The sequence below is a fragment of the Drosophila nasuta genome, chromosome 2R (assembly GCF_023558535.2).
Source record: "Drosophila nasuta strain 15112-1781.00 chromosome 2R, ASM2355853v1, whole genome shotgun sequence".
Classification (NCBI taxonomy): Eukaryota; Metazoa; Arthropoda; class Insecta; order Diptera; family Drosophilidae; genus Drosophila; species Drosophila nasuta.
Window position 1 is genome coordinate 28,604,372 of NC_083456.1, and position 25,933 is coordinate 28,630,304.

The 25,933-nt window shown below is 37.5% G+C and overlaps 3 protein-coding genes across 3 annotated transcripts in view; 1 reads left to right on the forward strand and 2 right to left on the reverse strand.

The window, feature by feature from the left end:
* LOC132784085 (uridine phosphorylase 1) overlaps window positions 1-25,933 on the forward strand; it is a 61,977-nt gene that overhangs the window by 4,150 nt on the left and 31,894 nt on the right. The window lies entirely within an intron of this gene.
* On the reverse strand, window positions 10,118-12,131 carry LOC132787686 (uncharacterized). The gene has a single exon (XM_060794927.1). The coding sequence runs from the start codon at window positions 12,092-12,094 to the stop codon at window positions 10,118-10,120; it is 1,977 nt and encodes a 658-aa protein (XP_060650910.1). The 5' UTR covers window positions 12,095-12,131.
* On the reverse strand, window positions 15,209-16,375 carry LOC132787692 (uncharacterized). The gene has a single exon (XM_060794945.1). It carries the CDS (start codon window positions 16,373-16,375, stop codon window positions 15,209-15,211), a length of 1,167 nt encoding a protein of 388 aa, XP_060650928.1.

Here is a 25,933-nt window from a genome sequence, read left to right on the forward strand (position 1 = left end):
ATCCGGTGACCACTTCTTCTTCTTCACACAAAATTTCATCCAAATCTATACCTCGTTCCTGGTGACTTAGTGAATGATAATCGACCCCATCGCATTTAGGCTGCTGAGAACAAAACTTTTGTTTGAAGCAACCTTTTGTAGTTGTGTTCTGATAATCGGAGCAAGATTTACTACAGGACCCATCACTTGGAGAAGTCTTGTCACCTCACCGTAGGTAACATTGTCATCAAACTCTTCGGAATTACAACGCCACATATCACGATCAGCTTTTTGCATAGTCTCTTCAAGAAGATTAAGAGAGTTCTCAATCATATTCTTATATTTAGCACGAACCTTATTTGTTTCTTCCATCAAATCTCGTTGACCATCAATTCTCCCCAGCAACAGTGAGTACTCGATCAGGATATAAGCTTTTAGTTCAGTTAGACCGATGTGCTTATAAATCGAAAAGACAATTTGTTGAGGTGACTGCGGACTATAACAAAAGTTGTCCAAAGGAATTTCATACTCGTGGCGCAGCTTCGTTTATATTTTATTAGAAGGAAACCAAAGATCAAATAGTTCTAAATAAAAGTCATTAGGCGTAATACATTTTCCGTTTCTTCGCCTATCTATAAATGAAATTATGAAATTATTCGAATTATTTGAATTTTCGATCGTCGACATTTCTTTAAAATTCTCATTAATATTGTTTATTTCGTGAATCAAATTCTCTAAATCCTCCTCATCAGGGTAAGTTTCAAAATTGTATAGGTATTAATTTGCAATATTTATGTACTGTTTCTCAATCTGCTCAACTTGGATGCTGATGATTTTAAAATGTTGCAATACTTTGAGCAGATTTTCACGCATTGTCGCATTATCAAATTCACCTGAATCTTTATCCAATTGGTCAATATCCGATTGCACCTTCGTAATTATCTCATCGATATCATGAATATATCCAAGGACTCCATTGACTTCTGCAATAAATCTTTTCGACTGACTTGTCTGACTGAAGATTATCAATATCTGCACGAAATGAAGTGAAAGAGAAAACCCAATTTGCATTGTAGGCAAATTTAGGTATTATCCTTTATTCGGAAAGAACTTATTGCGCAGAGAGTATGTTCACAAATGAACTGATATCAATTGACGCAAAAGAGCTTACTCGAACAAATTTGTATTTATTAAAGAATACTATATACCTATAACATACGTGGGATATTCATATTAAAAGCTCTCAAATTTATCATGTAAGCTTAAGGTACAAAGGTATTTTAATTCATTGACACTCATAATCTTGAGCAAAGCTATAAATTTGTATTTTAGATTGAAAATCTAATGTTGCTAAACATAAATAAGACGTAATTTTTTAACTTATGTCTCTGCATAAAATCACTAGTTTCATTCTTGCGAACAAATTCTAAAAAATAAAAGAGGACCGGGTATTTTACAGTCAAACACTCTCCACTAAAGCTTTCTCACTTGTCAAATCAAATCCAAGTCTATCTAATGAAAATAAACGAGATCTACTACACAAAACCTAAGCAAATAGCAGCCAGCGACAATCTCACTTCAAAAGTTGCAACAGAAATTGTATAACCCCAGCAGCCTTTGTTAAGCAATTGTATTAGTCTTATGGTTGTTGACGAATAGGAATCTTTACAAAAGTATGTCTTGATCGGGTTGGTAAATTCAGGTATTGCACCACATCATATTATTGACTTCTCTCAAACATTTTTCAAGCTCTCCATGAAATATCCTGATCCATATTCTGAGTCAAACCTATATAAACTAGTAGAAAAAGATAATTTCAAGTATAATCAAATATTAAAATGATTAATTTTGTTTAATTTTATTATTTCTTGATTATTATATGATTATTTATTTGAATATATGTATATAAAATATAGTTGTTAAATGGATTTTAGTTCAGCGATACTTGCACTGGAGTGTGAGGTGTAAAGTCATATTGAATGATTTTAGGTGCAATGAAACCGCCATATCCCGGAACTGCTTTGTAGTAGATGCCGATGCCAGCTAATGGAACTGGATCCTTAGAGACGACATCTTGTATGTCAATAAACGGAATTGTTGTTTGCGCTGCATCCTGGTTTATTCCGGTGTTCACAAATTGTAAATAATTATAATCCTTTGATAATTGCTTAGACAATTGACGTGATTTGGTTGGTATATCCTTATTATCGAGATCCAGTCGCTCGTATGAAAATGTCTTACTGTATTGCCAAACGTGTTCCATTAGTTTTCCAGTTTTAAAATCATATTTAGTGAATTGCAGTTGGGGATAGAGACGATTACTGGCTAAGCGCAAACGCACGCCAGTTACTACAAATGATTTGTCATCAGTTTTCATTACCTCAGCCAGATCGATGCCACGTCTATGGTAACTCATGGAATGATAGTCCCTTCCCTCTGAAACATTGTAAGAAGAGATGAGGTAGTCATCTACAGGCTTCCACTCCACAGTTGACTCATTGATGGCTCCTAGGGGCAAAAGTTGACCCTCCTGTATCTGCAAGTGAATAATGCGATTCTTTTTCACAAATCGCACTCCAGTCACCACTTTATTCGCCTTTACATCGGATACAGTTTCACGAAGATTGAAGTAACGGTCAGACTTTAAGCTCGGCTCATCACACAAGCAGAAGCAGTAGCTGCAATGCCAGAGGATCCAACTCCACCAGCTTTCCAGTCTAGATGTGCCACTTCTGCAATCTTTCTTTGTTCCCAATACTCTTCCACTATCTAATTTAATGTACTCATAACGACGAGAGCTGCCCGACGGCGAGTTGCAAATCTCCATGGATTCGTCGACAAACTGGCACCAATAAACGCGACCTTTGCATTTGTCACAATTTGAATTTTGAGAGCAGTCTACGACTATGGGGTCGAAATATGCCCTACAAGATTTCTTACAACTCCTTTCAGTATTCAATTCGATTTCATTTTCAATGAAACCCTGAACCAAGCGTGTAAGCTCGACGTAGGTAGTTTCAGCAATATGAATGGGAGGATCACAACGCCAGATGCGAAGATCAGCTTGCTCCATCACACTTCTTACGAAGCTTAGGGAATATTCGGTGCGCCTCTTAAAGTTTTCACGCATTATGTTCGTTTCCTCAGTAAGGTTGCCATGCCCAGTGACGCGTAGAATCAGCAGTGAGAACTCCATCAGCGTATATCCTTTTAATTCTATTATGGCGATGTCCGTGTACAGTGATCCGACAAATTGTTGTGGCGACTGCAGTGTGCGGCACCTCTCATCTAAAGCCTCCTGATAGTTGCTCATCATCTGGTATAGTAGAGTTTCTTGAGGTGTCTTACGATGGATCGCGCTGGAAGTGTGACCGAACATTGTCAAGTGCAGGCGATCCATTAAATGCTGTATGGAATCAGCATTTGGCAGAGCTGTCCATTCGGCAAATGAAACAAGTGATGTTATTTCCATCGTGCGATTTTTGTAGGTCATCATCTGATCATATCGGGCAATTATTCGATTTGTGATATCCTCCAGAACTTGAACGGTTCTAATCATAGTTGGTACATTTTTGCTAATAAAACGATTGAACGATTCAGTGGATATCATAGGTTGATTCTGGCTTCTCCGAATTAATTGAATCTCGTTGGAAACTGAGCCGAGAGTATTCAGGACTTTCTCCATGTCATCCATAGTACTTGTTTCTACGGCAGTATCTCCCTCGCCAGCAACGAGTTTTCTAATTGCGGGTAGCGCGTCTTTGCATGCATCAATAACAAAATCTATTAATCCCACGGCAGTAGACATTTCCGAAAGAAACGCTGATGATTTGCTCGCATTAACAGTTAACAATATTAATATCCGTGAAACAACAAAGAAATTAAGCAGTCGCATTTTCACAAAAGATGGACAATAATACGTCTGTTCACAAGCGGCGATCGAAAAAATCTGATGAATGTTGCGTCGTATATAGCAGCTGCAAGAAACAATTTTTATACCCACTACCCATAGCGTAGAAGGGTATTATATTTTTGTAAGCTACGTGAAATTTACATATCAGACAAAAGGAGGCAATGTAATCAAATAGTATATGAACACATGAATGTCTATAACATTAATATATTTTAGTACTATTCCACTATTTTGACTTGTTATATTTTCCAAATAATACCGCAATGTTTTCATTTTATGACCAGCGGGTATCTCACCGTCAAGCACAATCGACATTAGCTTTCTGAATTATTTGTTATATGGAACAGATAATGATTATTTGGATTCCTTCATCCGCCTAGATTCGACCGTAGAAATTAAACCTATAACCCCACTTAGATGCCAAGGCCTCAGGCGTGAGTTTTTTTTGGCTGTGATGTCGATTGAACTTTGAGTGGGCTGATTATGAGCCTTCCGCAATCTATTGTCGTGTTAGAGTCGTCGTTGCTCTTCTTGATTTATAGCAACTCAGCAGCAAGATGTAGTATTTCAACATGCGAAAGAACTGAAATTGATACTCAATTCTAGTCTATCACATCTAAGTAATACGCATATGTAGTAAGCATACGGGCATAGATATACATAGCTAACATATAACTGAGTTAAAAACGAGTCAGACAGTTTAAACATGAGAGAGATTTTCTGAAAGCTCGTGAATGTAAAACGCTTTGGGGCTTTGTTTATTTATAAATAAATATATTCCGTATGATTCATTGATAACATACTATACGTCAACATATGTTATTGTCGACTCAAAAAAAAATTGAACATAAGCTCCATACATCTGAGCTTTCAACAAAGTCTCAAATTTCGAGATAGTTGCGTTGAGAATTCCGAAAACGGATAAATAGAAAAGATAACGCTGATTTAATTGTGAATATTATTTATTTATTTACATGTTAATTATTATACAAAATAATATAATAACTTAAAGAAGGGAGTGCTACCAACTAAGGCCATCGACTCGACAGTTAATTTATATGTTGTTTAATAAGTTGTTGATGTCTAGGAATTTAATTAGTAGTTTAACATTATTGTGAGTAGGTAAGGTAAGAAGAGAGGTGGGTTGCATTTGGCGTTAATAAGTTGCGGGCAGGTATCTAAGATGAGTTGCATTGATAATTCTTCCCCGCATTTGGGGCACCTGGGCTTAGATTTTCCTTTTAGTAGGTGCTCGTGGGTTAAGGCAGTGTGACCAGCTTTGAGCCGGGTGATAACATTGCACTGTCTTCTGGGCCATGATGAAGGATAACGGACGAGTTCCATGTTTGGGTTATACGAGGTGTGTTCAAAAAGAAAGGTGACTTTTCAAATTTCGCGGGCAACATATTTTCGATTATCGATTTCTTTGTTTTGTTATGTTGGTACACTCTTCTTTAACAACTGTACCAAGTTTCAATTGAATCTCCTTTTTTATTTGGTTGTGAGAGGCGTAAAGTTTACATGTTGTTTTGCGTGCTCGGCGCTTTTTTGTTATCGAAAAATATGGATCAAAGGATTTGCATCAAATTTTGTGAAAAAAATAAAATTAAGTGCTCCAAAACACTTGAAATGTTGACAGTGGCATACGGTGAAACTGTTCTGAATATTTACAAGTGGTACAAACTCTTCCAAGATGGCCGGGAAGATGCCAATAACAAGCACGTCAACAACTGATGAAAATCATCGAATCACTATCGGAGAAGTGGCTAAAGATGTCGGTATATCACTTGGCTCATGCCATGAAATTTTTTCAAACGTTTTGGGCATGAGTCATGTGTCAGCGAAGTTTGTTCCGAAATTGCTGAATTTTGACCAAAAGAACCGTCGCATGAGCATCGCTCAAGAGCTGTTGAATGACGTCAACGACGAACCAGATTTACTCAAAAGGGTCATAACTGGCCCCATGTGACTTTTTCTTGTTCCCAAAACTAAAGAGACCTATGAAAGGACGGAGATTTGCAACGATTGAAGAGATGAAGACTGAAAGAGCTCAAGGCTATTCCGAAAAGTGCCTATGGGAAGTGCTTTGAGGATTGGAAAAACCGTCGGCATAAGTGTATTGTATCTAAGGGGGATTACTTTGCAGGGGACAACATAAATATTGATAAATAAATTAATAATTTTTGTTGAAAATACAAAGTCACCTTACTTTTTGAACACACTTCGTATTGTTTAAACCTGTGGTCATAGTTGTCCCAATGTGTCATTTCCTTCCTTTTTAGAATAACCTTAATGTTGCGCCTTATGTCGTCTCGGACACCAGGGATGACTATTAGGCAAGGAGATTGTCCTGCAAGCTTAGCCGCTGCATCTGCCAGCTCGTTGCCTTTTATGCCCATGTGCCCTGGGACCCAAAAAAGTTTTATTTTTGAAGCGTGTTCAATGCAAAGGCATATCAGGCTGTTATGGTTGTACGTGTTTTTAATTAATTAAGAAAGACTATCGCTGCAAATTATGAATTTTCCCTTAAGCTCGAAATCATGTTGGATTTTAGGACAGCTACAGCTTCGGCGGAGAAAATTGAAAAGTAAGCACTGAGCAATCCTGATGCAACATTAGTTGCAACGGTGCCAGATTCGCTCACGACTGCGAAGCTAGTAGAGTTAATGGTTTTAGATCCGTCCCTGAACAAGTACATAACAAGAAACTTTTTTATAATTTATATCCGCTATTCAATTACAATTCTACATTTACCATCACATTTGCAATTACTCCACACGAAACCCAATAAAACTGACTGCCACCGACACTTTCAATTCTAATATAATTTTTATTATAAAATCCTATAGGAATATAATATATTGAATTGTTCGAAATTGTGCAAGAATTTCAAGTAGAGTTATAAAAATAGAAACCAATAAGTTCAGAAGCATCTTGGGGTTACGATCGAACGAAAGCTGCGTAGTCAAAGCTGATTCAATTACAATTCTACATTTACCATCACATTTGCAATTACTCCACACGAAACCCAATAAAACTGACTGCCACCGACACTTTCAATTCTAATATAATTTTTATTATAAAATCCTATAGGAATATAATATATTGAATTGTTCGAAATTGTGCAAGAATTTCAAGTAGAGTTATAAAAATAGAAACCAATAAGTTCAGAAGCATCTTGGGGTTACGATCGAACGAAAGCTGCGTAGTCAAAGCTGATGAGTTTGGGAGCCACAAAACCTCCGGCGGATTTGACACCACATCCTGAATGTCAATAAATGGAATTGTTCTTTGACCCGCATCCGCTTCCAATCCAGTGTTGACAAACTTAAGATATTGTTTAGTCTTTGACAGTGGCTGTGAGTTTTCTCTTGATCGTGTTGGTATATCCAGATTATTTATATGCAGTTCTTTGTTATCTACACCATTACTAAAGGTTTCCATAGATGAAAGCATTGTGCCCTTCTCGAAATCATATCGACTAAACAATACGTCCAATCCAAGACGATTATCATATGCAATGAAACGCACACCGGTTACAATAAATTTTTTGTTATATTTACTTATTACTTCATCCAGATCGATTCGCCGATTTTCGTAGCTCAATACGTGATAGTCGACTCCCTCAGTAACATCAGAGATTTGGTAATTATCGACTGGAACCCACTCCAAAGTTGATTCGTTGATGGCACCTCGGGGCAAAAGTTGTCCCTGCTGTATTTGAATTTGAAATACATGATTCTTCTTCACAAATCGCACTCCAGTCACAACCTTGTCTGCAAACAAATTCGCTTGTGTTTTCCGAAGATTAAAGTAACGATCAGACTTTATACTTTGCTCATCGCATAGACAAAAGCAGTAGCTGCACTCCCAGAATACCCATCTATGCCAGCTCTCCACTTTATTAACGCCTTGCCAACACATTTCGTGCTCTCCAAACTTCTGTCCGTCACTATTTTGAATATACTCATAGCGACGATTGCTGCTCGTTGGTGATTGACATACAGATAAGTCCGAGTCGACAAACTGACAGTCATGAATTCGACCCGCGCATTTAGACTGTTGAGAACAAAACTTTTGATCGAAGCAACCTTTTGTCGTTGTGTTCCGATAATCGGGACATGTTTTATAGCAGGACTCATCGTTGCTTATATCTATCTCATTCTCAACAAATCCCTGAAGAAGTCTTGTCACCTCATCGTAGGTAACTTTAGGAACATGCTTTTCCGGATCGCAGCGCCAGAAAACACGATCAGCTTTTTCCATTGTAGTTTTTAGTGTGTCGAGAGCCTTTTCGCTGATGCTTTTATAGTTGACACGAACCTAATTAGTTTCCGTTGTAAAACTGCCTCTAGAAACCCGCTCAATTAAGAGAGTATACCAGAACAGTATATATGCCTTTAGTTCCTAATGAAAATAAAGTAGACTTGCATACACATACCTAAACACATGGATTTATTGCCTCAATGCAACTGAAAGCAGCCGGCAATTATTATTGTATATCAAGCTCCAAGAAAAATGTGATGTAGCTACAATTTATTTATTAGGTAATTTTATTTGAAAATCTCGATTAAAGCAAGATCATTGTAAACAAATTCATATGTGCAAAAAAAGTTACATGAAGATTATTAAATTTATTGTAATCGAATAAAATATACAACTTCAGGAGTTACCAAGTTGGCATCCGAACGTGTTGAGAAATGTCATAGGTGATGATTTTGGGAGCCACAAAGCCGCCATATCCCGGCAAACTTCTGTAGTAGATGCCAATTCCAGCCAATGGAACTGGTGGATTTGATACCACATCCTGAATGTCAATAAACGGAATTGTTGTCTGTGCCGCATCTTGTTTTATTCCTGAGTTCACGAACTCTAAATATTGATTTTTCTGTGACGTTGGTGGTATCATATCCATATACACTAAACGTGTTGGTAGATCCAGATTATCGAGATTTAATTTCTGTCTACTTTCGTTATGGGGTGGCTTATAGTTTCCCTCTTTCAAAATCAAGGGGACTAAACAACACTGCGAGATTCAATCGGCCTTCCAACACACGGAAACGCAAGCCAGTCACTACAGATGTTTTTTCATCTATATTTAATACATCATCCAGATCTATACCGCGTTCCTGGTAACTCATTGTGTGAACATTGGCAGCAGTTATTTTGTAATCTTCGATGGCAACCCATTCCACAGTTGATTCGTTGATGGCTCCTCGAGGCAACAGTTGTCCTTGCTGTATCTGCAAATGGAAAATGCGATTCTTCTTCACAAATCGCGCTCCAGTCACCACTTTGTTCGCCTTGATATCCGATAAGGTGTAAAGAAGACTAAAGTAACGATCGGCTTATCACACAGACAAATGCAGTACATAGCTGCATTTCGTTAAAATCCATCTATTCCTGCTCTTCACATAATTGAAGCCTCGAAAACAATCTGTATATTCCCCAAGCTTCAAAACATTATAGTCTTGTTCATATTCAATAAATTCATAGCGACGATTGCTCCTCTCCGGCGATTGACATACAGATAAGTCCGAGTCGACTAACTGACAGTCATAAATACGACTCTCGCATTTAGGCTGCTGAGAACAAAACTTTTGTTTGAAGCAACCTTTTGTAGTTGTGTTCTGATAATCGGAGCAAGATTTACTACAGGTCCCATCACTTGGAGAAGTCTTGTCACCTCATCGTAGGTAACATTGTCATCAAACTCTTCGGAATTACAACGCCACATATCACGATCAGCTTTTTGCATAGTCTCTTCAAGAAGACTAAGAGAGTTCTCAATCATATTCTTATATTTAGCACGAACCTTATTTGTTTCTTCCATCAAATCTCGTTGACCATCAATTCTCCCCAGCAACAGTGAGTACTCGATCAGGATATAAGCTTTTAGTTCAGTTAGACCGATGTGCTTATAAATCGAAAAGACAATTTGTTGAGGTGACTGAGGACTATAACAAAAGTAGACCAAAGGAATTTCATACTCGTGGCGCAGCTTCGTTAATATTTTATTAGAAGGAAACCAAAGATCAAATAGTTCTAAATAAAAGTCATTAGGCGTAATACATTTTCCGTTTCTTCGCCTATATAACAAATAAACTAATAGAGAATATAATCAAATGTTAAAATGATTCATTTTGTTTAATTTTATTATTTCTTGATTATTATATGATTATTTATTTGAATAAAAGTATATAAAATATAGTTGTTAAATGGATTTTAGTTCAGCGATACTTGCACTGGAGTGTGAGATGTAAAGTCATATTGAATGATTTTAGGTGCAATGAAACCGCCATATCCCGGAACTGCTTTGTAGTAGATGCCGATGCCAGCTAATGGAACTGGATCCTTAGAGACGACATCTTGTATGTCAATAAACGGAATTGTCGTTTGCGCTGCATCTTGGTCCATTCCCGTATTTACAAATTCTAAATAATTATAATCCTTTGATAATTGCTTAGACAATTGACCTGATTTGGTTGGTATATCTTTGTTATCGAGATTCAGTTGTACGTTTGGTAATGACTCACTGGCTTGCCAAACGTTTTCCATTAGTTTTCCAGTTTTAAAATCATATTTAGTGAATTGCAGTTCGAGATTGAGACGCCCATTGACGTCCAAGCGCAAACGCACGCCAGTTACCACAAATGATTTGTCATCCGTTTTCATTACCTCAGCCAGATTGATGCCACGGTTATCGAAACTCATGGAATGAAAGTCCCTGCCCTCTCTAACATTGTAAGAAGAGATGAGGTAGTCATCTACAGGCTTCCACTCCACAGTTGACTCATTGATGGCTCCTTGGGGCAAAAGTTGACCCTCCTGTATCTGCAAGTGAATAATGCGATTCCTTTTCGCAAATCGCACTCCAGTCACCACTTTGTTGGCCTTTACATCAGATACAGTTTCACGAAGATTGAAGTATCGGTCAGACTTTGAGCCCTGCTCATCACACAAGCAGAAGCAGTAGCTGCACTGCCAGAAGATCCAACGATACCAGCTTTCCGCTCTAGATGTGCCACGCCCGCAATATTTCATTGTTCCCAATACTCTTGCACTATCGTATTGAATGTACTCATAACGACGAGAGCTGTACCTCGGCGACTGGCAAATTCCCATGGACTTTTCGACAAATTGGCAGTTATAAACGCGACCTGAGCATTGAGGTGCGGTGTCACATATTGCACTGCTGATGCAGCCGGAGACTGTGGTGTCCTGATATGTCTCACAACTATACCTGCACCTCCTGTCTGCATTCAACCCGTCTTCATTTTCAATGTAACCTTGAAGAAGCCGTGTAACCTCTTCGTAAGTAATTCCACTAATATGATTGGGAGGATCACTACGCCAGATGCGAAGATCGGATTGCTCCATCACACTCCTTAAGAAGCTTAATGAATATTCGGTGCGCCTCTTAAAGTTTTCACGCATTATGTTCGTTTCCTCAGTAAAGTTGCCATGTCCAGTGACGCGTAGAATCAGCAGTGAGAACTCCATCAGCGAATATCCTTTTAATTCGGTTGTGGCGATGTCCGTGTACAGTGATCCGACAAATTGTTGTGGCGACTGCAGTGTGCGGAACCTCTCATCTAAAGCCTCCTCATAGTTGCTCATCATCTGGTATAGTAGAGTTTCTTGAGGTGTCTTACGATGGATCGCGCTGGAAGTGTGACCGAACATTGTCAAGTGCAGGCGATCCATTAAATGCTGTATGGAATCAGCATTTGGCAGAGCTGTCCATTCGGCAAATGAAACAAGTGATGTTATTTCCATCATGCGATTTTTGTAGGTCATCATCTGATCATATCGGGCAATTATCCGATTTGTGATATCCTCTAGAACTTGAACAGTTCTAATCATAGTTGGTACATTTTTGCTAATAAAACGATTGAACGATTCAGTGGATATCATGGGCTGATTCTGGCTGCTCCGAATTAATTGAATCTCGTTGGAAATTGAGTCGAGGGTCTCCATGACTGTCTCCATGTCGTCCATGGTACTTGTTTCTACGGCAATATCTCTTTCATCAGCAACCAATTCTCTAATTGGGGGTAGCGCTTTTTCACACGCCTCATAAACACAATCTATTATTTCCACAACAGCAAAAATTTCCGTAAAAAACGCTGATGATGTGTTCACATTAACAGTTAAGAATATTAATATCCGTAAAACAACAAAGAAATTAAGCAGCCGCATTTTCACAAGAGATGGACAATAATACGTCTGTTCACAAGTGACGAGCGAAGAAATGTGATGAATGTTGCGTCTTTGCTCTTGCAGCTGCTAGCAAGGAACTTTTTTTATACCCGGTACCTACCATAGAGTATTATATAGGGTATTGTATTTTTGTAAACTATGCAATGTAACAAAATAGTCTATCAATTTATAACATAAATATAGAGATTAGTATATTTTAGTATTATTTGTTTATTTTGACTTGCTATATATTTTCACAATAATATCGTAATGTTTTCATATTTTGGCTAGCGGGTATCTCACAATCGAGCACACCCGACAGTAGCTTTTTGCTTGTTTGTTATATGGACCAGATAATACTTACATATGTAAAGATACCACTTTGTTTACTACTCATATAATAATTTCTTCGGAATTGACATCAAAGATTTAAAAATATTTATTCCAGCGAATTTAATTTGATTGCTCCCTCCGCCTAGACTTCTATGGAAATTAAACCTATCACTCTACTCGATAAGCAATTGAACTTTGAGTGGGTTGGTTATGAGCCTTCCGCAGTCTATCCTCGTGCTAGGTTCGTCGTTGCTCTTCTTGATTTATAGCAACTCAGCAGCAAGATGGATGAAGATTTAGGATAGCCTTAAATGCCAAAAGTGTGTAATAGGTAAATGTAGGATTTAAAAATTCAAAAGAACTGAAATTGATATTCAAACTTCGAATTGTAATATGATAGTATAACAATGGTATTCTGATTGAAACTTGAAGTTTTATTTCTCTGGCTTCTATAGTCTTTCACATCTAAGTAATACGCATAAGTAGAAAGCATACGGGCATAGATATAGCTACATCATATACCTGAGTTAAAAGCGAGTCAGAGAGTTTAAACATAAGAGAGATTTTCTGAAAGCTCGTGAAACGAACATCCTTTACACATACATATGACCTAACGTCATGCCACTTAACATAAAAACATTGGACTATAAAGTCGATTACCCGTTTCTTTCTCTTTATGTGCTTCTACTATTATAAAATAAAACAAAGTAAACATACAAATTGTATTCAATTGCAACATGTTTTATTTTTCTTTTCGCTGAAATCTTGGAACAGAGAAAAATTAATAAAGGAAGGAATATAAAAGATATATATGTATATATATAAATGATATTATCAGTTTTATTCAAGATAATATAATATAAACTTTATTTAAATTGTATAAGATTAGAAATATTATATATTAATTGATATTGATATATTATATTATATTAATGGACATTCTCATATTCAAAAGTTTTTCAAAGCATTGTCACCGGCGGGAGATGTGGGGAAATATCGTAGCTGATGATTTTGGGAGCCACGAAGCCACCGTATCCCAGACTACCTTTATAGTATATGCCGATTCCAGCTAAGGGCACTGGCTGATTGGAGACGACATCCTGAATATCAATAAATGGAATTGTTGTTTGTGCCGCATCCTGTTCCATTCCTGTGTTGCCAAACTCCAGATATTGTCCATCCTTTGATAAGGGTTGCGAACTGTCAATAGACAACGTTGGAACATCCAGATTTCTTAAATGTAGTTCTTCTCTGCCTTCGATATTGCTATTAGATTGGTATTTTCGAGTTGACTCCGGCTCAATTAGCAGACCCTTAACGAAATCAAAATTACTGAACAAAACTATTAGATTGAGTCGTCCCTTCGTTGCTTGGAAACGGACACCGGTTACCACAAATGCTTTGTCATTAGTATATGTTATTTCATCCAGATTTAAGCCCCGACTCTTGTAGTTCATTGAATGATAGTCAACTCCTTCCTTAATATTTGTATCATCGATTTTGTAGCCATCGACGGGCTTCCACTCCACAGTGGATTGATTGATTGCACCTCGGGGTAAGAGCTGTCCTTGCTGTATCTGCAAATGGAATACACGATTCTTCTTCACAAAGCGCACTCCAGTCACCACTTTGTTCGCCGTCACATCGGATACAGTTTCCCGAAGATTGAAGTAACGATCAGAATTTTGATGGTCGTCGCATAGACAGAAGCAGTAGCTGCATATCCAGAATAACCATCTTCTCCAGCTCTCCACATTGTTGGTGTCACGCGAACAACTTTTCTGCTTCCCAAATCGTTGTCCATTTTCATTTTGAATGTATTCATAGCGACGTGAACTCTTCTTTGGTGATTGGCATACCGTCAAGTCCGATTCTATTAATTGACAGTTGTAAATGCGACCCCGACATTGAGGCTGTTGAGAACAAAACTTTTGATCGAAGCAACCCATTGAAGTTGTATTCTGATAATAGGGGCAAGTTTTAAAACAGGATCCCTGTTTGCTAAGATCCACTTCGTTCTCGACATATCCTTGGAGAGGTCGTGTCACCTCGTCATAAGTGACGTTAAGTATGTGCTTGGCAGGATCACACCGCCATAGAAGACGATCGGATTGTTGGCTCAAATTCCGCAGTTGACTTAAACTTTGTTCTGCCCGCTGTCCATAGTTGAGGCGAATTGTTTTCCATTCATCGATTAAATCACGTTGACCAGATACCCATCGAATCATCAGTGAATACTCGATCAGGATGTATGCCTTCAGTTCGGTTAGTGCGATGTTTTTATATAAGAAGTAGACATATTGTTGTGGCGTCAATTGAATGAGGCAGCTTTTTTGCGGGAGCCTCTCATACATTTGTACTACTTGGGTTAACATGTCTTTGCTGATATATTGAGAATCCAGTCCGAAAAATGTCGAATAAAACTCATTTATTAAAGTTGAACTGAATTTACTGGTTCCTGGCGACGTAATTGAGTTCGTAAATGAAATGAGTGTGGCGCGCTCGTACTTCTCCATTCTCTGCATTATATATATATATATATATATATGTTATACATTCTTGAAACAATACATAAATTTCTTCCAGCGACATCATCAATATCAGCTTTTATTAAACTATCTCATTAATATTGACTGCTTTACCAACAAGAAAGAGCGATAATAAATGCACCAAATTTATTTTAATTAAAATTTGTAAATATTGGATTTTTCTGTATTTATACAAGATATAATTTTCAACACGTTATATTTTAAAATTGCAAATTAAAAAGCTCAAAAGCATTTAAACGTAAGCTGCGTAGTCAAAACTAATAACTTTGGGAGCCACAAAACCTCCGGAACCAGGACTACTTTTATAGTAGATGCCAAGACCAGCCAATGGAACTGGCGGATTTGACACCACATCCTGAATGTCAATAAACGGAATTGTTGTTTGACCCGCATCCGCTTCCAATCCAGTGTTGACAAATTTAAGATATTGTTTATTCTTTGACAGTGGCTGAGAGTTTTCTTTTGAGCTTGTTGGCAAGTCCAGATTATCTATATTTAGTTCTTCACTCTGAAAACCCGGATTATACTCGTACATCATAGTTAAATCTATGTATTTCTCATCTTCTTCTTTATATCCTCTTACTTTTCCGTCTACAAAATTATGTCGACTGAAATATACTTTCAGTCCCAGGTAATTTTTAAATACATGGAATCGCACGCCGGTTACAATAAAAATCCTGTCATGCTCAAATATTGTTTCGTCCAGATTTATGCGACGGTTTTCGTAACTCATTGCGTAGTAGTCAACACCCTCGGTTATATTGGCATCATTGATTTTGTAGTCATCGACAGGAACCCATTCTAAAGTAGATTCGTTGATGGCACCTCGGGGCAAAAGTTGTCCCTGCTGTATCTGTATATGGAATACACGATTCTTCTTCACAAATCGCACTCCAGTCACAACCTTGTTCGCCCTCACATCCGATCTGGTTTTCCGTAGACTGAAGTATCGATCAGATATCGGACTCGGCTCATCACAAAGACAAAAACAGTAGCTGCAACGCCAGAACAACCATCTACTCCAGCTCTCAACGTTGTTGACGTCACGCCAACACATTTCGTGCTCTCCGAACTTTTGTCCGTCACTATTTTGAATGTACTCATAGCGACGATAGCTGCTCGTTGGTGATTGACATACAGATAAGTCCGAGTCGACAAACTGACAGTCATGAATTCGACCCTCGCATTTAGGCTGTTGAGAACAAAACTTTTGATCGAAACAACCTATTGTTGTCGTGTTCCGATAATCGGGACATGTTTCACCACAGGACTCATCGTTGCTTAAATCTATTTCGTTCTCAATGAATCCTTGAAGAAGTCTTGTCACCTCATCGTAGGTAACCTTATGAACATGCTTTTCCGGATCGCAGCGCCAGGCAACACGATCAGCTTTTTCCATTGTAGTTTTTAGTGTGTCAAGGGCCCCTTCGCGGATGCTTTTATAGTTGACACGAACCTTATTAGTTTCCGTTGTGAAGTTGCCTTGTCCAGAAACCCGTCCAATTAAGAGAGTGTACTCCATCAATATATATGCCTTCAATTCCGTTAGAGCGATGTCCTTATACAAAGAGTAGACAAGTTGTTGAGGTGACTGAAGACTTTGACAAACTTTTTCCAACGACATCTCGTTTTTCTCTCGTAGTTGGATTAGAATTTCTTTGCTGGCAAAAGGTTCACCGAAAAGTTTCCAATAAAAATCATTTCTTTGAAATGTGTTGATACTTTTAGGAGCTATCTCATCAGCAAACGAAATAATAAGAATTTCATTCTCAGAGTTTGCAGTATTCGCAAATTTAGTAAATTCTTTAGAAACTTCCACTATGTCGTGCACCAATTTGTGTATTTTATCCAGTTCGCTGTTATTATCGGATATTTCCTCATAAAGCGAATCCTTAGGAGTTGTTACATGATTCTTTTCAATCAGATCAATTCTTGTGCTGACTTCATTGAATTGTTGTATCACTTTGATTTGATTTTCATGGAATTTTGCACTATCAAATTCACCAGTATCCTCATCCAGTTGTTCAATATTAAAACGAACTCCCGTAACTATTTCCTTGGCATCATTAATAAATGCCAGAGCTCCTTTCTTTTCGTTAAGGAACCATGATGATTCAGTAGACTCACTGAAGATTATTAATATCAGCAGCGATGGCAACGAATGTGAATATTTAATTTGCATTGTAAGAAACTGTTTATATTATTCTCGTAATCAACAAAATTCGTCAACTGAACTTATCGCGCTGAGAGTAATTTCGTGAATGAAATAACATATTCTAAAAAATATGCTGTTATAAAACCAGCCATACGTTTAACATACATATGACGTATACAAACATACACATTCACACTCAAAAAAACTAAATTTATGTATAGAGTATCAAGGTATATAATTTCAGAAGTAATGTTTTGCTTGTTTACATCAAATTAAATGTACTTTTATGATTCATTAGAACTAATATATTCTGCCAAATAATATAACACCATTATACCCTTAGGCGTATCGGATACAAATACTGAAATTGTGTGATCATTATAAACTAGCATTGAGCACAAAAGTATATAAATTATGTGGAAAGCTTCATCTAAATATAATTTATTAGATTAAGCAGAAGCAGCTTCCATATTGGTAAGAACTTTTCGGATTTGAGCACATTAAAATGAAAAATAATCAGCAGTAGTTTGTTTACTTATAAACATATATATTCTGTATGATTCATTGATAACATACGTCAACAAATTGTCGACTCAAAAAAAAGTGGAACTTAGCTCCATAAATGTGAGCTTTCAACTAGGTCCCAAATTTCAAGATAGCTGCGTTGAGAATTCCAAAAACGGATTAATAGAAAAGATAACGCTAATTTAATTGTGAATAATCATGTACAAAACAAGATACTCTTTTATAATTTATATTCGCTATTCAATTAAAATTCTACATTTACCATCACATTTGCAATTACTCCACACAAAACCCAATAAAACTAACTGTCACCGATAAGTTCAATTCCAGTATAATTTTTATTAGAAAATCCTAGTCTCCCTGGTTTTTTAACAAAAAAATAAGGAAAAGATAAGGAATATAATATACTGAATTGTTCAAAATTGTGCAAGAATCTTAAGTAAAGTTATAAAAATAGAAACCAATAAATTCAGAAGCATCTTGGGGTTACGATCGAACGTGAGCTGCGTAGTCATAGCTAATGAGTTTGGGAGCCACAAAGCCTCCGTAACCTGGACTACTTTTATAGTAGATGCCAAGACCAGCCAATGGAACTGGCGGATTTGACACCACATCCTGAATGTCAATAAATGGAATTGTTGTTTGACCCGCATCCGCTTCCAATCCAGTGTTGACAAATTTTAGATATTGTTTAGTCTTTGACAGTGGCTGTGAGTTTTCTTTTGATCGTGTTGGTATATCCAGATTGTTTATATGCAGTTCTTTGTTATCTACACCATTGCTTCTAACGGTGTCCGTATACATTATATGTATTGTACCCTGCTCGAAATTATATCCACTAACCAATACATCCAATCCAAGACGATTATCATATGCATTGAAACCCACACCGGTTACAATAAACATATTGTCATATTTAATTACTTCATCCAGATCGATTCCCCGGTTTTCGTAGCTCATTACGTGATAGTCGACTCCCTCAGTAACATCGGGATCAGTGATTTTGTAATCATCGATAGGAACCCACTCTAAAGTTGATTCGTTGATGGCACCTCGGGGCAAAAGTTGTCCCTGCTGTATTTGAATATGAAATACACGATTCTTCTTCACAAATCGCACTCCAGTCACAACCTTGTCTGAATAGAAATTTGCTCGTGTTTTCCGAAGATTAAAGTAACGATCAGACTTTATACTTTGCTCATCGCATAGACAAAAGCAGTAGCTGCACTCCCAGAATACCCATCTATGCCAGCTCTCCACTTTATTAACGCCTTGCCAACACATTTCGTGCTCTCCAAACTTCTGTCCGTCACTATTTTGAATATACTCATAGCGACGATTGCTGCTTGTTGGTGATCGACATACAGATAAGTCCGAGTCGACAAACTGGCAGTCATGAATTTGACCGGCACATTTAGACTGCTGAGAACAAAACTCTTGACCGAAGCAACCTTTTGTCGTTGTGTTCCGATAATCGGGACATGTTTTATAGCAGGACTCATCGTTGCTTATATCTATCTCGTTCTCAACAAATCCCTGAAGAAGTCTTGTCACCTCATCGTAGGTAACTTTAGGAACATGCTTTTCCGGATCGCAACGCCAGACAACACGATCAGCATTTTCCATTGTAGTTTTTAGTGTGTCAAGGGCCTCTTCGCGAATGCTTTTATAGTTGTCACGAACCTTATTAGTTTCCGTTGTGAAGTTGCCTTGTCCAGAAACCCGTCCAATTAAGAGAGTGTACTCGATCAGTATGTATGCCTTTAGTTCCGTTAAAGCGATGTCCTTATACAAGGAGTAGACAATTTGTTGAGGTGACTGAAGACTATGACAAACTTTTTCCAACGACATCTCGTATTTCTCTCGTAGTTGGCTTAGAATTTCCTTGCTGGCAAAAGGTTCACCGAAAAGTTTCCAGTAAAAATCATTTCTTTGAAATGTGTTGATACCTTTAGGAGCTATCTCATCAGCAAATGAAATAATTAAAGTTTCATTCTCAGAGTTTGCCGTATTCGCAAATTTAAAAAATTCTTTAGAAACTTCCCCTATGTCGTGGACCAATTTGTTTATTTTATCCAGTTCGCTGTTATTATCGGATATATGCTCATAAAGCGAATCCTTAGGAATTGTTACATGATTCTTTTCAATCAGATCAATTCTTGTGCTGACTTCCTTGAATTGTTGTATCACTTTGATTTGATTTTCATGGAATTTTGCACTATCAAATTCAACAGTATCCTGCTCAAGTTGATCAATTTTAAAACGTACTCCCGTAACTATTTCCTTGGCATCACGAATAAATCCCAGGACGTTGTCAAGAAACTGCTGCGACTGGCTAGGTTGACTGAAGATTATCAATATCATCAGGAGAGGCAAGCAAACTGAAACCTTTATTTCCATTGCCGACAAAAATTTGTTTGTTCTCGTAATCAGAAAAATTCGTCAACTAAACTTATCACGCCGAGGGTAAATTCTCGAATGAAGCTTTCTGAAATTGTGTTAAAGACTTTAACATGAAAATGTGCGTATATGTTACGCATGAAATGTACATGTGTATATACTTAATCACATTCTTATTTAGAAGTCTGAATTCAGCTGATTATTAGGTTTCACATTCAGAATGTAAACAAGGTATATAAATTTAGTGGAAAACATCATAGTAAATAGATATTTATTTACTTGAGCCAAAAATTTATTTTGGAAAAACAGTCTGCATTTTCGGTTCTGAGCTTGTTTCCTCAAAACAAATGTAAAACACATCTGGTTCATCGAGAGATTAGATTTATACGTATTGTACACTGAAAAACGCAGTACATAAGCAACACTCATGTTAAGCCATGTTTTTTTAATAAAAATAATTTACTCAAAAACAAAAACAATTTAAAATTCTGCTTATCAATTTGGAATACAGAAATCGCCTTACAAAATAATATTATCAGCCAAACTAGAGTGTTATAATATTTAAGGGAAAACATATAAGAAAGCCGTGTTGTATGTACTCAACTATAAAATATCCGCTGCTCATTCTTATCAATTGATTTTGTGCTGCTAAAAAAAAAATAATAATAATGCAAACAAATGCCAATATAACCGAATTCGAGTACAGATTCAATTTTATTATAAGCAACTTTTGCAAAATAATGCTCATTAGTAAGTGGAATATATCATAAAGAAAGAAATATAACCATTATAGCAAAGTTTAATTTAATTAAAACATATTAATTTTGTGGTTTTCGTTATTAAACAAGTTGAAATATCAAACATAGTTACAAAAAGAGAAATGAAAATGTTCTACACGATCCTAGGGTTGCGCTGTAGGCTTCCGAACGTGAACTGCGTAGTTATAGCTAATGATTTTGGGAGCGATAAAACCACCATATCCTGGACTACTTTTATAGTAGATGCCAAGGCCAGCCAATGGAACTGGCGGATATGACACCACATCCTGAATGTCGATAAACGGAATGGTTGTTTGACCCGCATCCTTTTCCAATCCAGTGTTGACAAATTCTACATATTGTGTATCCTTCGATAATGGCTGTGAACTATTTGTTGATCGTGTTGGTAAATCAAGATTATCGATATTCAGTTTACTGTTGTTAAAACCAATATTCCAAATGTGGTATATACTCAACCGCACGCGTATTGGACTGTTTTCTTCATTATCTCCTTTTACTCGGCCTTCCACAAAATCAATGTCACTAAACATTACATTTAGTGCCAGTTGTCCTCTCCCAACATCGAATCCCACCCCGGTCACTACAACTCCTCTGCCATGTTTGTGTATATTATCACCCAGAGTATTGCCCAGATTTATGCGCCGATTTTCGTAGCTCATTGCGTGATAGTCGACTCCCTCAGTAACATCGGGATCAGTGATTTTGTAATCATCGATAGGAACCCACTCTAAAGTTGATTCGTTGATGGCACCTCGGGGCAAAAGTTGTCCCTGCTGTATTTGAATATGAAATACACGATTCTTCTTCACAAATCGCACTCCAGTCACAACTTTGTCTGATAAAAAATTCGCTTGTGTATTCCGAAGATTAAAGTAACGATCAGACTTAATGCTTTGCTCATCGCATAGACAAAAGCAGTAGCTGCACTCCCGGAATACACATCTATGCCAGCTCTTCACTTTATTAATGTCTTGCCAACACATTTCGTGCTCTCCAAATTTTTGTCCGTCACTATTTTGAATGTACTCATAGCGACGATTGCTGCTCGTTGGTGATTGACATACAGATAAGTCCGAGTCGACAAACTGACAGTCATGAATTTGACCCTCGCATTTAGGCTGTTGAGAACAAAACTTTGATCGAAGCAACCTTTTGTCGTTGTGTTCCGATAATCGGGACATGTTTTGCCGCAGGACTCATCGTTGCTTAAATCTATTTCGTTCTCAATGAATCCTTGAAGAAGTCTAGTCACCTCATCGTAGGTAACTTTATGAACATGCTTTTCCGGATCGCAGCGCCAGACAACACGATCAGCTTTTTCCATTGTAGTTTTTAGTGTGTCAAGGGCCTCTTCGCGGATGCTATTATAGTTGTCACGAACCTTTTTAGTTTCCGTTGTGAAGTTGCCTTGTCCAGAAACCCGTCCAATTAAGAGAGTGTACTCCATCAGTATATATGCCTTCAATTCCGTTAAAGCGATGTCCTTATACAAGGAGTAGACAATTTGTTGAGGTGACTGAAGACTTTGACAAACTTTTTCCCATGGCATCTCGTATTTCTCTCGTAGTTGGATTAGAATTTCTTTGCTGGCAAAAGGTTCACCGAAAAGTTTCCAATAAAAATCATTTCTTTGAAATGTGTTGATACTTTTAGGAGCTATCTCATCAGCAAACGAAATAATTAAAGTTACATTCTCAGAGTTTGCCGTATTCGCAAATTTAGTAAAATTTTTAGAAACTTCTCCTATGTCGTGGACCAATTTGTTTATTTTATCCAGTTCGCTGTTATTATCAGATATTTGCTCATAAAGTGAATCCTTAGGAAATGTTACATGTTTCTTTTCAATCAGATCAATTTTTGTGCTGACTTCCTTGAATTGTTTTATGATTTTTATTTGATTTTCATGGAATTTCGCACTATTAAATCCACCAGTATCCTCATCCAGTTGATCAATATTAAAACGCACTCCCGTAACTATTTCCTTGGCATCATGAATAAATCCCAGGACGTTGTCAAGAAACTGCTGCGACTGGCTAGGTTGACTGAAGATTATCAATATCAGCAGCAGAGGCAAGCAAACTAAAACCTTTATTTCCATTGCCAACAAAAATTTGTTTGTTCTCGAAATTAGAAAAATTCGTCAACTAAACTTATCACGCCGAGGGTAAATTCTCGAATGAAGCTTTCTGAAATTGTGCCAAAGACTTTAACATGAAAATGTGCGTATATGTTACGCATGAAATGTACATGTGTGTACTTAATCACATTCTTATTTAGAAGTCTGAATTCAGCTGATTATTAGGCTTCACATCCAGAATGTATAAAAGGTATATAAATTGTGAGGTAGTTGTCTAAATTAAAGTTGCAAAAAAAAAAAAAAATAAACATCTGATTGTCACAAATCAAAGCATCAGCTGATGCGCCAAAGCCTTAATTAAGTTGGCAACTCCACTTAGCATAGTTCAACTGTTGAGTTTATCGAACGGGTAGTAAGTATCGCCTTGATCCACACAGAGATGCTTTGAGTACTCACTAAGGGCAGCCATCTTCACTTATGCACTTTTTTTTCACTGAGAGCATTATTACATCAGACCAAAAATTTGCAAAGAAAAATTGCAAAAATAAATTTAAAATAATACTGCAACCAAGAAAGGAAAGCCAACAATTTTGGCATCCAAGGTTTTCTTTTGTCGCCAACTTGGATTGGCCGGCTCTAATAGAGAATTTAGAATTGCTAAATTTTCTCTTTGCCACTGATTGGTAAGTAGTGTCCATCTGATTAGACCTTGCAGTAAAATGCTATTTTATGCAGCTTATTGGCCATACCTCTGGCAATTGCACCCGCTAGACCCTCCTTAGAGTGGAATAGGTGTTGCACATTGCGATCCTCGTCTCCCCCCCCTTTTGTTGAACAAGTGCAACTAGTGAAGCGCACGCGGATATTCACCCTAACCTGCAAGCCTAAGGGAGTTTTGGGTGAAGGCGGCGAACCTCGCTGCAAACAACCGGCTAGAGTGGGAATAAGGCGATAATCTTGCGGCAGCGAATCTTCGCTGCAGATTATCAAACGGTATTCGATAGCGGCTAAGCGAAGGCGATACTAGAGACGTTCAAAGGAGCGTAGATCTTCCGGCGAGAGATCTACGGCTCCACACAAAACCCGCCAGCACCATCTGCATTGGATTGTTTTCGTTCGTAAAATGCACTAAAAGTGCCAACATGGTTTGAATACTTGAAAAATTAAATTGAATTTGTAAATAGTACTTGTCAGATCAACTAACTCATTTTTCGACTTTTCACACAGCCAACATGGGTACATAGGGATTGATAGCCTGATAACCATAACCTTTTATCATCTTTAACAGCTATCATCAACAATCATATATGCTACGACGGATTCATCGGTTATCAGGCCTGCTAACTTCGATGGAAAGTGCGTAAGTACGGCATAGCCGTGACTGTATTTATAGTTGATTGGGGTTGTGATTGTGAGGCTTTCAATTCCGTGTGTTCCGTGTTGGTATATTTTTCGTATTATTAAGTCATGAAGACAAATATTTAAACAAAACAGATTAACGTAACGATAAATAATAGCTCGATAAATCAAGCACTATTGTTAATTAGAGATAATTTTTATAAACAAAATGAAGTATGTGTATTAAAATACTGAATATTATGGAGAAGAAAACAATGAGGCGTTAAACTTTTAATTTTGATTGGGCACTAGATGTGCGAGCGTTTGAGATAATGCGAAATGAGTACTGTCCCTCTCCCCTGGTATTACACTCTGTCTACACTTTAATTTATGATGACTTACTACCCAGTCGAAGCCAAAGACCCACCCCAGCCCTGAACTGAGCCGGCAAGTTAGCTAGACAGAGTAGGCTTAGATGAGTAGAACCTCGTGGTGTTCGTCACATAATTAAATGGCGCCCAACTCGTGAGGCCTATGGAAAATGTGCCCCAAAATAAACATTTCCTCATCAAACTATTCATTCTTTTTATTGAAAACATAGATGTATGAATTTTCTGCCTTCTGGATTGGCTGTTTACTGATGAGAACGTCGGAAGCAGACCAGGCGAAAAGAACATACATAGCGGATTCATTAATTGATAGTGTTATCAATGAATTAAACCTGTTAAATGCAATTTTCTGGCCAATAATGTGATTAAGGAAATTTTTTGTAGAATTGATGAATTTCGATTCTCTACCGAATCATTGTTAGGCCCAGTACACAATATTGTGTTGTGGTATTGAAATCGAGAATTGTTCAGTATTGGTTAATATCGATCTGTTCCTCTTTCAATCACAAACACTCATCAAATACGTTACTAATCAAAGTAGATTCAGACTCTCAGTACACACTTCGCATTGTCTTAAAATCGCATTGAAGGGTAAGTCCCAAACTTAAAACTTAAAACTTGAACACTATATTATCGCATATCGTAAACTTATTTTTGTCAATTACCTTGTCAATATCGAATACCGTACTAGTTCACATTCATATTTTAATTCATTATGCCGGTTACTCGCAGCGACGAAAACCTCGCATCAGCTAGTTCACTAATTCTTTGCAAAATTTGCAATGATTTAAAATCGTCTGAATTTGAATTAGTAAAAACCCCTTGTAGTCATAACTTTCACTCCGAATGTATATCCAATTGGCTCAATACTAGCGAAACTTGTCCAACTTGCAAAAGCCGTGCAGGATAGGAGATATTTTTGGCTCAGAACAATCTGAAGGGTTAAGCATGCTTCATACAGTTGCAGCACCCCCAGTTTCACGCGAAGCCTCGGGAGCCGCTGGTACTAAACCACGAGATCGACCAAAAACAAGAGCTAATCAGAGAGAGAATCTCATGAGAAATGCCGCACAATCTCCTTCTTGGCAACACAGGGCAAGCTTAGAACAAAATGTACCTACTTCCAGGCAGCATCAAAATGCTGCGCGAGAAAGTCGCTTACCCCGAGCATCAACAGGAAGTACAACCACACCCGTTCCAGCTGTGTCTGAACAACGAGTTCAAGGACTTATCACTTCTTCACTCGATAACTTTCGAGCGGAACTAGTCGCTACTATCGCTGATCAGGTTGAAT

Bases quoted from the DNA above. Each gene is read 5' to 3' on its own strand.
- LOC132787692 (XM_060794945.1), bottom strand. From the start codon at position 16,375: ATGGAAAAAGCTGATCGTGTTGCCTGGCGCTGCGATCCGGAAAAGCAT.
- LOC132787686 (XM_060794927.1), bottom strand. From the start codon at position 12,094: ATGCGGCTGCTTAATTTCTTTGTTGTTTTACGGATATTAATATTCTTA.